At 23.7% G+C, this 17,466-nt stretch overlaps 1 protein-coding gene across 2 annotated transcripts; it reads right to left on the minus strand.

Annotated features, from left to right (window-relative positions):
- Window positions 1-299: 299 nt before the first annotated feature.
- Window positions 300-16,718, minus strand: LOC113560831 (ABC transporter G family member 23-like). Of its 2 annotated transcripts, none has more exons than XM_026966928.1 (16): window positions 16,647-16,718; window positions 5,542-5,698; window positions 5,333-5,465; window positions 3,606-3,760; window positions 3,420-3,527; window positions 3,063-3,153; window positions 2,869-3,006; window positions 2,651-2,778; window positions 2,371-2,578; window positions 2,015-2,192; window positions 1,834-1,955; window positions 1,656-1,729; window positions 1,224-1,312; window positions 980-1,156; window positions 745-831; window positions 300-682 (listed from the first exon to the last, which is right to left on the minus strand). In XM_026966928.1, the coding sequence occupies exons 2-16, from the start codon at window positions 5,682-5,684 to the stop codon at window positions 453-455; spliced, it is 2,061 nt and encodes a 686-aa protein (XP_026822729.1). In that variant the 5' UTR covers window positions 5,685-5,698; window positions 16,647-16,718; the 3' UTR covers window positions 300-452. The 2 variants fall into 2 exon arrangements, with proteins under 2 accessions (XP_026822729.1, XP_026822728.1); XM_026966927.1 differs by lacking the exon at window positions 16,647-16,718 and adding an exon at window positions 13,377-13,541 and having other exon boundaries at window positions 304-682.
- Between the last annotated feature and the right edge of the window lie 748 nt (window positions 16,719-17,466).

Raw genomic sequence — 17,466 nt, forward strand, 5'->3', positions numbered from 1 at the left:
ATTTTTATAAAACATATATATGTATTATATGCGTTAAGTATAAACTTTCCACGTTGTTAATAATCTTGGTATATTATATACCATCAACATGCCATTATGGCATGACCTAAATTTGTTTTACTATGTAACTATATTAAGATAGGCATAATATATTACTGTATTATACACTAATTAGTACTATAATATCTATGATTAACAAAATATACATTTAATTAAATTGGTTGTATTTCATAGAATAAAAAACATATTTTAGACATACGAGTATTAGACGAATAATTGAAAAAATGTTGTGATTGAATTTACTTATGTCCAATAATGTAGTTTAAAAACTAAAAAAAATCATAGTCATTTTTAATAATAAATCTTAAACTATATTTACATATTACATCATTTACTTAAATACAGAGTTACAACATAACGATTAATATTAAACAAATTACAACTGGTGTTCTTTATTTTTTCGCTTTAATACCTTGTTTTAACTTAAGACTTAATATTGAAACTGAAATTGTAACAAATATCCAAATCACTATTGATATAAATCCTTGCATAACTATTGGATGAGATAATCCCCAATTTCTTGCAGTTATTGATCTAAATGCGTCAACTGATAAAGTTAACGGGAAAAAAAGACTAATCTTTTTTAATATTGGATCCATAGCTTCTAAAGGCCACATAATACCTAAATTAAAAAATAAAATATAAATAATTTTTTTAATCCTAAGTTTATTATCAAGAACTTACCACTTAAGAATACTTGTGACATAACCAAACATATTCCAAAGAACGTAGTGATTTTTTCTTCATCAAAAGTAATACTCGCCGCAAAACCTATAATATAGTATAAGTAGTTATTAAATTCTAAAATATTAACATAAAAACCACTACTCAAACCATGTGAGTATTTCAATTAAATAATTTTTATATAAATAAATGCATAATCTGAAATTCAATTTTTACATAAAATTAATTTGCCTACCCATAAATGTCCCACATATTCCTTGTAAGAATACAAGTATAAAAGGCGTTGTCCATGTACTTAAGAATGGATGGTCGAACACAATGAACTGTAGTATGAATACTGTGATAGTTTGAAAAATTAACATTGTAATTTGTACCACCAATTGCGAAATAATGACTTCAAGAACGGTGAGTCCTGTTTAAAAATACATTTAATTTTAGTTAAAAAATTAACCTTATATTTTCAATGTATTTATAATGACCTGAAGAAAGACTCCTTTCAATTAAACCGCTATTTTTTTCCATGCTAATTGATAACGCCGTGAACAAGAATGTCAGGTATAATTCCAATCTAAAACATTTTTAAAACTTGGTTTAAGTTGAAACACTAGAAAATATATAAATCTTAGACAAGCCACATCCCACTAGTTCAGCTGATGACATTAACTTAAAAAGCATTTCAAATTTTCTTTTTAGTTTTAAGTGCAAATATACTATAGAAGTATAGCTATATGAGACATTTTTATCATTATTAACTGCTGTTTGTTTTAGTGGTGTATGAAAAAATCTAGAAATTAAAATGTTCTTACTTCGAAAATAGTTTTCCAAAATATGCGTATACTAGTCAGTAAGTTAGTAATTACAGTTAAATTCATAAATTAGAATAAATAATATAAATTTAAATATTAACATACATGGATATTATTGCTGCAGCTCCGTAATGTGACATATTAATGTCATATAATAATCCAAATACAGGCGCCATCAACTAAAATAACATTTTTTGTTTTGTTGTATTTCATTTTAATAAATATTACTTTAAATAAAATGTGAACGATTTTTGATAAATTAATATTTAGTTTACATTCTTACCGTTATTGGCACTGGATCTAACGTCGTAGTTACCGTAGTTTTATTACAGTTTGTAAAAGCTTTAGTAAGACTTTTATAACTTAGATGTAATTTTCCTTGAATTATTGTTTTTACTACATAGTCTGAAATAAAAACAGATTATTTTATTTTGTTTAATATAATTAAAATACTAAAATATTACTTGACATATCCAGTGATGCTTTTATTGCAGATTCTTCTATATCACGTGAACTCATTATTGACGGATTATCAAATTTCATTCCGATCATATCAGTAAAATTTTTTTCAAATGTTACGAAACCCCACGTTAAACCATGTTTTGCGTCTTGTCTTGCTAAGTTCTCTTCATTGTATTTTGTCTGTCAGTATTATATAATATTTTTAAATTTATTACTTACATTATTTTTAACATTGATTAAAATAAAGAAAACATAGGTATTTTGATTTCAAGAAATAATATTTAAATATAGTTTCTAAAATACTGAATTATTAAAAAGATTAAATATTTTAAATTATAAAATGTAATATATTAAATACCAAAGTTAAATCGTGTTTTTCCATCTCTTTCACAAATTTGCAACTTAGTGGGATTTTTCCATCACATATATCAAACGGGTTATATGAACAATGTGAAGGATTTTCATAGTTGACAATTCCTATGTTGAGAGGTTTTGGGGCTTGTCCAATGGTTAAATTATAAATCATTATAGTGAGAATTGGTAAGAGACAAACAAATAAAATGATTCTAAAATAAATAGTTGACACATTTTAGTTTAAATATTGAATGTTTAATAACAGTATAACGATTTATACTAACGTCCAATTCCTGACGCTCCAATACCAATGTTTTAATAATTGAGCTTTAAACCGTATTGGTGAGAAAAATGATGATTTTTCCAGTGATGTCGTGGCTGGCTGTAGTATGGATTTTCTTCTTGGTTGTTCCTAATAAGTTATATTACTGTATTAGTAAACATATGGTATATTATACATACGTAAAAATCTACGCTAAAGTTCAAATTAATTTTACTCAACTATTATTTCTGTATTAACTGAAGTTTGCTTTTGACTGAGTATTAAAAAGGCATTTTCAAGTGTGTCAGCATTACAAGACGCCATAATTTCCAATGGAGGTGCTTCAGATAGTAAAACGCCTTTTCTCATTAAGCCTATCTAAATTTAAATTGAGTTTAAAATCATAAACATTTAATTATGATTAATATATTTACTGTATTTGCAAGACGTGCTTCTTCAATGTAATGAGTTGTGATAATTATTGTTTTTCCACGATTTGTTAAATCTTGTAAATACTCCCATATGCTAAATAGTTACACATTTATATAGAAGTTTAGTATATGAGTAGGTATGTATTTATTTAATTAATTAATTATTTATAAAATAAAAATTGAATTTATGTTAGTACAAGTCAACACGAGAAGGATAGATGAATTTTTTTTAAAATTTTAATAATTTGTATAATTGTGTTTATTATAGTAATGAATTAATTAATAATAGGATTAACAATTTATAATAATAATCACCAAAAGCCAAATAGACTTAATTGTTTACCATCTATTAAAACCTACCTAGCACTAATGATTGGATCGAGTCCAACTGTAGGTTCATCCAATATCAACAAACTAGGGTCGTGCAAAAGAGCAGTACACAAGGAGAATCTTCTTTGCTGTCCCCCGCTATAAATTATTTCTTATTATTATATTATCAATGTGAAATCAAAAGTTTGTTACGTTTATACTTTTTTATAAAGTTACCTCATTGAACCAAATTGAGTCTTAGACGGTGGCATCTCCATTAAACTGATCAATTTTTCACCTTTATCGATAATATCTTTATAAGACATTTCGTATAAAGACCCAAAATAATGGAAAGTTTCTAATATGTTAAATTCTTCGTAAAGTGCTAAATCCTAAATTAAAATATATCAGTTTATTAATATAAAAGTTAAATAATATTCATATTCATATAGATAATATTAATAAATATTAATTATAGGTAGGTATATCTATTTTTCTAGTAATTACCCATAAAATATTTAATTTTGCAGTATATAAATACCAGTTTATTCATTTAACGTAACACGCAATATTTAAAAGAATTATTTACATTTGAAAAACATATTATTTAATACTGAGTCGTTATAAATAAAAATGTTCTAAAAAATATTTATTTTTTACCATTTTTTTATCATTGTATTTTTTAAATTTCTAAATTTTTTTTTTTAATACCTGATTCTGAACTACAATACTTTTAAATATTTTCAAAAACGCTTGTGTTTTATGAAATATATAGTATCTCACAGTACATGGATCACCTCGTATATCGTGTTAACGAATTTACCGATCAAACGTTTACTCGTTAACGAGAAGGATATACTCGCTAATGCTTAAAGTATTAAATTAAAAATATTATCAAGTATCATGCCAACGTGTATTTAATTGAATATCGGTATATTATAGTATCTATAGGTACAGAATAGTGTAGCTTTACTTAAATCGCTAATAATATGTAATGATATAATATGTTACATTGAAGGGTACTGTATAGACAATATATTATATTGATTATCCAAGTTATGTATTATATTATTAAATCAACGATAAATTAATAAACAGTCAATAAACGGGTTACATATTTAATGCGATAAAGGTCACGGCAACAGGGAAATAATTTGCTAATAATTAAGACTAAGATGTATTTTTAAAGAAATGTAAATGTATGAAGTAGATAGTTATTTAATTGTTTTATATCCATTAACTTGTACGTACTCGATAGTAGAGTATAAGATATTGATATACGAGAAGCTAATAACACAAGATATTCTATTTTAGATCCAGAGCAGCTATTTCTCTAACCTATTCTGTATTCACACTGTATTTTGCATTGGATTGTTTTTATATGTAGCTATGCCATTGTCTATGGTTTGTGGTTAATAGATTTATAATAATAATACCATAAATGTATTACTGTGTAATAACACGATTATGATGGAGGGAATGTCAACATTTGTAATGATTATCAGATAAGCCGGTGGGTAGTTAAAAATCTCGAAAAATTATTATTGTCATACGTGACCGTCGAGTCTCGATGTCAACGAGAGTAGGTACCGACGATCAAATAAATTTTTATTCTCATTACGGTGTAAATTACAAAACCGTTTTTTGAATATATCAAATTATTGAATGGTTATAATTATGATAGAAGGAGAACCAATGATTAAAGTCTTCAAGATTTATAATACGATGTAGATCGGTAAAAGTATTTTGGTTATATTATAATATCTAAAATCTAGAATTTTGTATTCACGAGCTTACGAGGAGTATATTGCGAAATCAGTCTGAATTTTTTTTCATACACCTATATACCACAATCCACCGTTCCATTTAATCATATATAGTTCTGTTATTATCTGTCATATTTGTATTAATTTATACCTTTAATTATAATAAAATAACGGTTTTTATAATAGTTTTGCAATTACCTGCGGCATGTAACCTATTTCTTTTTTCTTTTTTACAGAAAGTTGAATGTGTCCAGAGTCCAATCTACCTCGGCCAATAATACAAGAAAGTAACGTTGTTTTGCCACATCCACTTGGTCCCAATAAGCCATATCTATTGGAAAAAATTTAATAAAATAATATTAGGTAATAAAAAAATACATTTTTTATGAATAAAAAAAACTAGTTACATTGTTCCCTTTTGCACATTCATGTTAAATCCATTTAATACGACGGCTGATGAGTTGTATGCTTTATACGCATCAGTTATTTTAACTGCTAAATTGACGTCACCACTAGTTTCATGTACGTGATCGAGATTGATTTCTTCCATCTTTAGATTTTAAACTATTAAAAAGAAAATAATTGTATCATTATACAAAAGGACCATATTATTTAAGGTATTAAGCTAAAAATGTATTCAAAATCAAAGTATTTCATTGCAGTATCAGATTATATACATATTATTTCAATCATAAATATAATAAAACTGAAAAGTGTAAATAATACATAATTACACAATGGCAATTGTGTCAAAAATAATAGTAAAAAAACGTAGTCATATTATCATTTATCAGTTTATCACACATATCTTGATTAGATTTAAAATAGTAGTTAACTATATTTTCAATACCTTATAGAATTAACGTACCTAACGTTAAACTTAACCTAACCTTGTATAATATAGCAATACTTGTAGCTTATTTTCAAATTGATTAAAATGTACTTAGGTAGTGACTGGCTTACCTCTATAACAAATATCAATTTTTTTAATGTGTATTACATACAAACACGCTTATGAATAATAACATAAACGCAATATTTGTTTTATTTTTTTTAATTTACTTACTTATATTATAATAAGTTACGCTCATATTCAAAATATATTAAGATAATGTTATTCGTTTTAATTTTGCATAGGTACGGATCAATAGGAAACGATTTATAACCGGTTTGTAGGTATTTTACTCGTCATTTTTGGAGACAATGAATGCTCACATGTAAATATTCAAAACGTTCTACGTAGGTATATATTTAATTAATCTAACCTATATATGCTAGGAAATCAAAATTGCTACATTTCTAGCAATTTTAGTAGCATTATTGTAAAAAAAAAAAAAAAATGGAGTATCTAACGATGGATTTTTTTTTACTTAAATAATTTCACTTCAGTAAGCAATTTTTAAGGCCCTTACGTATTCTTGGGTTTTTGAAGGAAACTGATGATAATAATTAGTAGGGATGCTAATCTTTTAGTTAGATAAAGTTAAACTATGTTCTAGTACAACTTATTTAAATTATTAAAATATTAATTAATAGAGTCTTTTCACATGCCGTTATATATTAAAATAACGTATATCCTAACCGGTACGGTAATAATTATGGTGCTTTTGTGAATTATAACGATGTACTAGTAATTGTGCGACCAGTGATCACTTGTTTATCCGGTTTATCATATTATTAAACCTTTTTTTGTACCAACACTAAACTGATTAACCATTCGCTTTGTCTATAGTAGACAGCAGGTAAAGCCCCAAAATATATACTTTTTGACTGCACAATTTGTGAATATTCAAGGTTAGGTTGCCGAATGATGATATCAACAGACGTTAGGTTTTCATATTAAGTTATTTAAATACAGTAGTTGCTAGTTTTAATAACAAATTCCAATTCACGTAAAGATGATCAAACGTTGTGGTTTATAATATTATTATGTGATAGGTAAACGCATTTATACATTATTAGTAACACCTTATAGCTATTAAAAGTAATTTATCGATTTCTTTACTGGGTATCTAAATTTATTAAATACAATCTGATTTTTTTATCTCGAAAACACTTATTTTTTTGATAAGAATTATTAGTTTCTAATGGAGTGGAGTGGAACAAGAATCCCCCGCAAAATGTTTGTCTACTTATTTTTCTCATCTATACTTTAAATACTACTTATAAACTATTCGTAATTTTCTAACAAATCCGAATTTTGATTTTTGTAAATCGAAATATTCCGAAAAATACTCTGCTATGATATTAAAAATGTTGAATGTTTTCATTCAAAAACGTAAAACACTTAAACAATTATTACGCTAAAAATATGGTAAATATAATTATTTAAATAAAATATTTTCAAAAAAGTTAATAGATTTTGAAGTAATAAGACGTGTAGTTCGATAAAATAATCACCCAGTATAAACGTAGATAACTAGGTATATTATTTCTAGAAAAAGAGATCAGATAGATGATGCTTATTATTTTGTATTTGTGTTTTTTTGTTTATATTTTTTTTCGTAATTTTATTGTTATTCATTGTTTATTGTTACGCATTGTATTGAAAATATTATTTGCCTTTTGCCTAACGTTGGTGACATTATGTCTTATAGATTTAGTTAATATTCTAAAATAATAGATTCAATTAGTTCAATAATAAATTGTCCCCTTTCTTATTGTATATTAGTAGATGTGTGTATTTATAATATTTATTATGTGTACATTATAAACATATAGGTCGTACAAGGTACATAGCTATGAGAATGAGATCCTACAAGGCGTTTTTATATTTGTATGTAGTACTTATTTAAAATAATTCGCTATACTCTAGTTTGCCTCTTATATTCATATAATATACTTGTATATTATATCTATATCTATTTATATATATACTTAATTTTCATTATCATCACTGTCATATTATATAATTGCAATTTTATTAGTTAGATTATTGATACGTATTACTTGTATTTATTTACATAAATGAATTATATCATCAATAATAAATACATTTTGATTAAGTACTATTTCTTTAAGCTTTTATTTTTTGAATTTCATTCGCAAAAATTAAATTACTGTGAATATAATATGGCATAATAAAAATATGTTTCAAGCGCGGTTCCTGAACTATATTCATAAACGTGTACTCAAAACATGTCTGCCTTTAACCATCGGTATACACTATATTATGATATAAACATAAATACTATTATATAACCGGCTTAAAATTTAGAGCCTGTGAACTGCCGTCTTCTATTCACTTCCTTGTACCTATTTCTTTAACATAATCATAAATATTAATGATGTCTGTGGTACAGCACGTTTTTTATATTTACATTTAAATTTAGTATTAGTTTTTTTTTTTTTATTAATTATGGATAAATATTTATCTCCGGTGACTGGAAAATTAACACACCATATTTTAACAAAACAGTATTAATATACATATATATTTATGACATTTAAAAAATGAAAATATTTAAAATGCTCATCTATAGTTTTGTATAATATATATGTAATAATACGATATCTATTCATTTTGTTGTTGTTAACAATTTAACATACAAATATAATACTATATATTATATCAACCATAATATAAAAACGTACTCCAATAATAATTTTATAATCGAAACATTATAATAATAGTTACTACTATAGGTAAAAAGAATTGGTATCATTATATTATATAACTATATTTTTTTTTTTACTTTAGCTGATAATTATATACGTTGGCATAGACAGTAAACTCTATACATTATCTGATTTTCCGTCATAATATTATTATTATAATATGTTGTTTGTTATGTTCAATATTGAATTTTATTAATAAGGAAATCTTTAATAATAATATAATTATGATAATTTTTTTAATTTTATTTGATATATTTAATTTCTTATTATATTATACCTACTACAATCTACTTAAAGAAATTTGTTGTGAATTATACACGACGTCGTTTAAGCTAGAATTAAGAATTTTTAGGACCCAAGGTCAAAATTCTTGCAGGAGACCATAAAATAAAATACAATTTCTATTACTGAATTTTTATTTTTATAAATCATAAAATATAACTAATTGTAATGTATAAATTATTTTTTTTTTAGCTTTTGTTGAAACGAACATTGTTATATCAAGGCTATTCTGGTCCCTTTTAATCTAGGCTTAAATCAACACATAAACGTAAAACATTTTAAATTACTTTAAGGCTGTCAATTAAAATGTCAAATTTCAAAAAAAAAAAAAAAAATGATAGTAATGCTATTTTATTGTTCAACGATTTACTAAATTAAAATGAGTCGAACAGATAGAAGCGTGTAAAATAGTGTACAATGAAAAAACTGTGAAAAATCATTTGAACTAAACATTACAAGAGAAATGAAACTAATTAATTTAAAAGAACTTAATATTTTCTTTTATTTGGCCAATATAAAATAATTTAAGTGAATTATTAGTAAATAATTTGTTTACTTAAAATTATAATGCTATAAGTAGTATTTGTTTATTGATATACCGGAAAAGATATAACTATTTGAGTATAACTACTAACATGTAATCATAGTATGTAACAAAATTAGTCTTAAAAAAAAAAAAAAAATCCTGTGGTTCAAACTAGATTTGAGATAATTACTGCTGCTGGTATAATAAGTAGGTACTGAATTATATAGTGAATTACATGCATGCATAAGAGATATTAAAAATTTAATAATTTAAGTAAGAAGTGAGTATATCCATAGATGTTTGAAGATCACTGAAATTTAAAAAAAATTAAATTCTATAATCTATGTTTTTAAATACGTATAAATTTATTTTATGGAAGTTTGGACAAAATAAAAGTGGGTACTGTAAACATTATTTTAGTTAATATTTTATTTTAAAAAATTTAGTTATTACAAAATATTAATGTGGTTATAGATATACTTTAATATTATGGTATTAGCGAGGCGTATTTTATCTTTAAGTTACCATATTATATTTTGAAGGTAAACTCCTTTTCGATTGTTATTACAATTCCGGACAAAGATTTTGCTGTTCATTCATCTGTAGGAGGGTTACGACTAAAGGGCTTAATGTTATGTCGTAATAACAATTTTATGATTTTGTAAAAATACAATAAAAATTTTTGGCTAATTAAATATGTTTAAGAATTTATTTTTATTTGAAAATTACACGATAAATGAATTCAAAATACTATTTAAAAGACATCAAAATATTAAATTTGTGAGTTTTTGCAATTAAAATGTATTAAAGATAAATTTATTACAGCATGAAGTATATGTAATTCGTAACATATAAAACGAATAAATACAATTTTTGTCGAATAAATTTAGACATAAAACAATTTTAGCTAAATGAAAAGTATGTTGCATTATTTGAAATGCGTATAATCCAATAAACTAGTTAATTTATCAGTTATTAGTGGTTCAAATTATTATAAATAATATATTTTAAGAACCCATGGATCAATATATTTACTTGATTTGCGGAAACCGACTCGGCAATCCAGGACAAGAATGTTGTTTAAGTTGTTGGTAGGTTAATATCATAATCGGTATTAATATTGAAAGGTGGGGGTATTTCTATTATTTTTTATTTCCCGATTCGTATAACCACTCTTTATAATTTGCAGAATCTTGTAGAATAGTTGTTTCGTTATTTGCCAGTGGTGCGTAATTTTTATTACGTAGTTATTATTTTTAATATTATATTGTGTTCTAACACAATTGTTTAAAAATTAAAAATTAATAATGTTATTAATTTCATATTTTAATAATTAAAAATGAGTTGGGAATTAAAATAAATAATATATTTAAACTACAATAGTACTTACTACCTAATATGAATTAACATGGGTTTCAATTTTATAAAATATAATTTGATTATTGTTTTAGTAGTTTATAAAATACTTGATTAATATTGTATAATTTGATCAATTCAATTTTTTTAGCATTAAGCTTTATTTAAATACTAATTGTATTTGTAACTCTTACTTATATTAACAGTATTAATTTTGTTAAATAAATCTTGCTTATTAACAATCCATTTTTAATTTATAACCTATATTTAATGATTATATATTTGCTATAAATCTTTGCAAGTTCATTTTTATAGGGCCATAACTCATAAATTGCATTACTAATTACAACAATAAAATGAGTTAATTTTAATGACCACACATTCAAGTTTCTTTTTACTTTATGATCATTATTACTAAGGGTCAAGGGACAATAAACTATTTGATAAATTGAAAGTGTAATAGTTTTATGTGAAGCTATTTATAAAACATATATAAATAAATTTATTATATTATAATTATAAGGTTATTTTATCAAATGTCTATAGAAAATTGTCAAACGTTTAGTTTAATGGTTATTACCCTTTTTGATTCGAGTTAGACAATTAAACAATTCACTAAATTATTAGTTATTTAACATAATTTTTGTTGAATTAATAAATATTTTAAACCCAATATTTCTGTTGAATTAAAAAAAAACTTAGCAATTAATATTTTTTTACATGTTTTAAATAGGCCGATTACTTAATATAATATATTAACTTCGTCTTGTTTCATTTTTGATATTTTATGTTTCCTATTTAATAGTTATTGAATTTAGATAAATATGGCAAGTACGTATCTAGTATAAGTATTATTTCTTTATAAATTTGTCATACCTTCAAATTATTGTTTAAAATAAGCCAAAGTTCCTGTATTGAATACAAATTTTTTATTATACCTGCTTCTGTACGACTTATCATACGCAGTTCCAAAAATACATTACAAGGCTTTTTTCTTTGATTTTGTATCTACTTTTAAAACATTTAAATCATAGTAAATTAAATACTATATTCACAGATGTTAAGTATTCGAAATTCGCATCAGTTATATTTTTGATAATGATCATCAATTTGTTAGAATATTTAATATAATTTGTTTTTACTATTTTTTTTTCATTATTAAAACATAATAATTAATACAACAATGTGATCAATGCAACACATTTTAGTGCTGAAGTGTGAAATCATCGAAGTGTAAAAAACATCTAAATTCACAAGAACCTGTTGCTATAGGTTTTAAGGGAATTATTTATAATTGTATTGTAAATATCTCTGTTAACGTTTGTTAAGATTGTGACACGGCTTACATTAGTTACATTTAGATATACACAGAATAAATACATGAACAAATATGAATTAACTGTATATTCTTGGTTTCTTTAAAAATTATTTGATTTCCTGTACGTTTTAGGGTTTTACCCACGTTCGTCCTACGTAATCATTTATAAACCTCCAACCTACCGTAACTATACAAGGAACGTAATATTGTAGTAGTGATTAAAAAAAATAGTAATCATAATGACTTAAGCTATGATTTTTATTTATTCTAGTATTTTATAATATAGTAGCTGTAATAGTAATGTTAAGTTTTAGCTAAACATTTGATTTGTTTATTTAAACACAACATGTTTTTTACAATGATGACTAATTTAAAATTATTCAGTATTTTTGTATTATTTTATATAAGTTATATTATGCATAAATTTATAGATTCGGTAGTTTTTATAGAAATATAACTTTAAATAATTATTCATTATTATTATATATATTTATATATATTTTTGATACTATATAACAATTTTTATTAAAACATTTATACATATATGTTCTTATATGTACTCCATGTCTCCATAAAATATACGATTTTTAAAGTTATTCTTAAAATAAATATGTATAGCTATATCCATGATAATAGGATAAAATCGTATGGTTTTGTTGTTAATATTTAAATGTTTTAAGTTATCATAGTTGATTTAAAAATATTTATCGTAAAATATTTCAGTCATTAAATATTTTTTCTATTTATAAAGTTCAACAGTAAATAGGATAGTAGTTTGGGTATTAATATTTTTAATTAGAATAACACTGCTATTATTAAAAACAATTTATTATGAGTGAACTCGGAGAAATATTTTAATTTTAATTTATTTTTCATAATTGTTTGTAAGTAGTAGGTAGGTATGTACTATATTACTGATCCTGATTTTTATAATTTATTTTATCTCTTTTTGGTGCCTTTTTACAATTCGTATAAAATTATTCTATAAATAAACTGTCAAAAAAAAGACATAAACATAAAATAGGAAAACCTAATTTGCTACGAATAAGAATTGTTTATGTCTGATTATTAAGTAAATATCAAATAAAATTTACTCTAATTTGACTTGAAACTAATGTATATTTATCTTAAAAATGTCTTACCTAATCCTTCGGATCAACAAAATCTATTGAGGAGCAGAACAACGAGCGTAAAATATTATATTTTTATAATCAAAACAAATACATATTTTGTTACTGTTACAATGCTTAAGTCAAGTCTAGGTTATTGAATAGTGTTTACACCGTAGTACGCGGTCACTGATACTAGTTTAGTGGTCTGTGAGTACTGAGCAGCTTTGCTCAGTTTGAAAACATTCTATTGGCAGTAGAATAAACCAGTTTGCGTTTTATTGTTTCCATTGTGATTGTTTGATTCGCGATTTTAAACATTTTCGAGAATAGTTAAGTTATTGTTGATTTAACATGCTCCCTATGCTATACGCGTACGTAATATATATTTTATACAATATATATATATATAAATGACATAAATCATAAGATGCAGAGTACCTACGTAAGATGTAACTATTTACAACATTTATATTTTTATAACCGATATTCCTATTGTTTAGTCATAAGGACTAAATAGTAAGGATAACATGTTTTTATTTGTCTTCTGTTATACATATACCTAAATTATATTTGTATTATATTTGTACATGTTAAGGGTTTCATAATTAAATATAAAATATTATATACATTTTATAGTGAGAAGTATTTGTAATGAATAGTAGCTAAGTTGTAGTAAGTAGTAAGTAATATAGTAGTATTTAATATTGCATATATACAAATATACAATATAGGTAAATACGATAGCCTAATGCGTTTCAACAACTGATTTTAATATATTTTAACAGAGTCGAAAAAAGTGTGTTAACTTTTAACTGCCTAAACATTTTTAAATTCTAAATTAATAATTATTTATATGTTAAAGGTAAAAACGTTTATTTAAAATATTCATTGAATAATCATAAGTATTTTTTAGGAGAACATATCAATAATTCAATGACTCACTATAACTATATAACTACATTAAATGCACATGTTTATTAGATAAATTAATTTTTTTAAATTTAATTTTAAAATTCAATCAGAAAGATGCAAGTATTTTTAGATTAGTCATATACATTTAAAATAAGTAAAGTGGAATAATGATGCTATTGTTTAAACAGTTAATTGAGAATTTTAATTTTTTTCTTGTAATAATTTCTTGGTAAATCTAGTTCAAAAAAGTTCATAATAATGAGTAATATGACATATCTGTGCTGATCTTATAACGTAGTAAGTAAAAATCACTTTAAAGTTTAAGTTTTGTGACTGTAGAAATTATTTTATTATTTCATGAAAATTATAGATCGAGTTAAATCATTGTTATTTTCAAAAATGGTCGTAATTAATTTGTCTCAACTTTATTATAAGTATCAAGTTATTTTAAATAATTTTCAAAGAGCTGAATGAATTTAAACATTTTTATTTTGTAGCATAATAAATTATAGTTTACCAAATGGATTTATGGATTTAATTTAAGTTAAATACTAAATTATTTTATAACTGTTTAAATGTTAAAATATGTTTTTTTTTCAAACTTAGTATAATATTCAATTTGGTTCTATAATTATATTTTACAGTAGTTCTTTTACAATTATACCTAATAAAATAAGTATAGCTTAAAAAAAGGTTTAGAATTTCATTTTTTAGAATTATAAGTAATAGAAGTGAAGTTCCTTGCAATTCATATTCAATACATTACAATTTTTAAAATAATGTTCATTTAAAGTAAATAATTATCATTGTGTTAAAAAATCTGTGAGTATTTTAAAGCATAATCTTCCGCTTATTCTAATTAATAAATAATAATTATTATACTCAATAGCCAATGTAGGTATGTTTACTAATTATTACTGGTTAAATAGTTCTATGTGTATTTAAAATTGTATTACTTAAAGTTGTATACAACGTAATTTAATCCAGTGAACGCCACTTGAAATCAATATTTTACCATTTATTACCTATCCAATTTTGTATTCAATAAAAATAAAAAATTGACACTGTAGCTCTCTTATTTTAAGCTAATTTAGAAAAAAAGTGGAAAATAATGTATTATTCCATAACAACAATAAAAAAAAAATGTTCATTGTAAAACTACAACAATCCTCCTCTATTATTATTTAGAAAGAAACAACAACCTTACTTATTAGTTATTGGTCTTTCTGATAAGTAATAGTCTATATAGTTCCGTATTTCATAAACTGTTATAGATAATATCTTAATTGAATAACGTGTCTATATATGATTTAAATTATATAAAAGTTAAATTTAAAAAATGGTCATATTATGACACCTACGCGCATATAGTCATCAGTTATTAGCAAATTACAAGGTCAAATTATTTTCTCGTGTTTTTTTTATGCAACGACCTGTTTGGTTAGTTTTTAAGTTCTTATATTATTAAATTGTTTTATAATAACAATAAAATAGTTTTATTCATTCGCCATATATACATCTTAAAGGTATGAAAAAGAGATCATTGAATTTATTTTAGATATTTAGATGATTTAGGTTATTAAGTATGATAAACTAGGAAACGCATATTATTGTTATTTATTTATTTTATGTTATTTTTAAAATTGTGATGATTGATTTTATCGGTAATTATTATATTGGCGAAACTGAGTGTTAATAATTTATCGTATAGATTGAAAATTTATAAAAATTGCATTGTATAGGAAACGTTTTTCCAATTTTTATTACAAAGATTGAACAATTGAATACAAACTTATTTATATTATATTATATTCGGTTATTCTAATTATAATAATTTTAAAAATATTAAAACGGTTGGAAATATGTTTTGTTCTATAAGTAGTAGTTTGAAATTTTTTATACACTGAAATGTATTATTTCTAAACTAAAAAAAAAAGTTTTAAGCATATAAATTGTACTACATTCTTTTATTTTTATTTTAGTAAGTCAAAATCATCGTTATTATACACGATAATGTATTTTATATTTATATGGTACGGTTTTTATATAGATACACACAATTGAAAATTATTTAGGATTTAAATAATATAATTAAATGTTACTTAAATCTTAATCATATCATTACTATATTTAATACACTTTGAAAATTCGTTGTTTTAACTTTAATTTTTATTAAATACTTCATCATTATAAAAACACTATAAACTCTACTCTAAATTTAGCTCCATTGACTAAATTATTTTTTGAAATTGATTTAAAAACTGTGTAAATAATACATATCACTGTATTCATATAATATATGGAAAAGTTTTTATTTTATCTTCTTCCGTATCATAGTTAATAATGTATGTTATATATTCATCAAAATTAAAATATATTTTTTCTTACCTTTCGGCAACTAATGATTTTTTCTTAAACACAAATTATCAAAATAAAGAAATATTCATTTAATTTTATTAGTTAACATATTTTTTTTGAAATTTGTAAGGAATTAAACAATTTTTATTCAAGCCTATAAAAACATAAACATATATCTTCCGATAGCACACACACTTTTTAAACTCAGAATAACTAATGTTTAATTATATATTATTCTAATATGTAGACAAGATCATAAACAAAAACGCAAGACACCTATTTTACACAATGCGTATGAGTTGATCAATGTCAAACGGCACTCTGTTTCTTAGTGAGTTCTAAATTCTTTTTATATATTTTAGGAACCTGCTATGCGTATATTACATTAATTTCAATTAAATTTGTAGACATTGGTAAAGTTGGTATAGGTTAATAATTATGATTATATATTATAAGCAATTGGTAAAAATATTGTTAATACGATAAGGTGAAGTTCAAGGATACCAAGGACATTCGCAGATGGTTATATCAAAGGGGGAGCATACACTGTTGTATTATGTGCTCGAGCGTTTTTACACAAACAATCTGAAGGTGGGGCAAACACATTTAACCAAAATGGTTTGAAGTAGGGCTTCATCCCCACCGTATGCATTAATTCTACATGTAGTCTGTGGATTTAGATTTACAACATATGTAACATTTACGGTGTAAATATATGTTAATACATCTTGAGCCCTTGAACATATATTTGTCATAATGAATATTGTAATGTAGGTATTTTATTATATTTGACTACGCAAATAATTGTAACATATTAATATTATATTTTAATATAATATTATTCATAATA

The sequence above is a fragment of the Rhopalosiphum maidis genome, chromosome 1 (assembly GCF_003676215.2).
Source record: "Rhopalosiphum maidis isolate BTI-1 chromosome 1, ASM367621v3, whole genome shotgun sequence".
Classification (NCBI taxonomy): Eukaryota; Metazoa; Arthropoda; class Insecta; order Hemiptera; family Aphididae; genus Rhopalosiphum; species Rhopalosiphum maidis.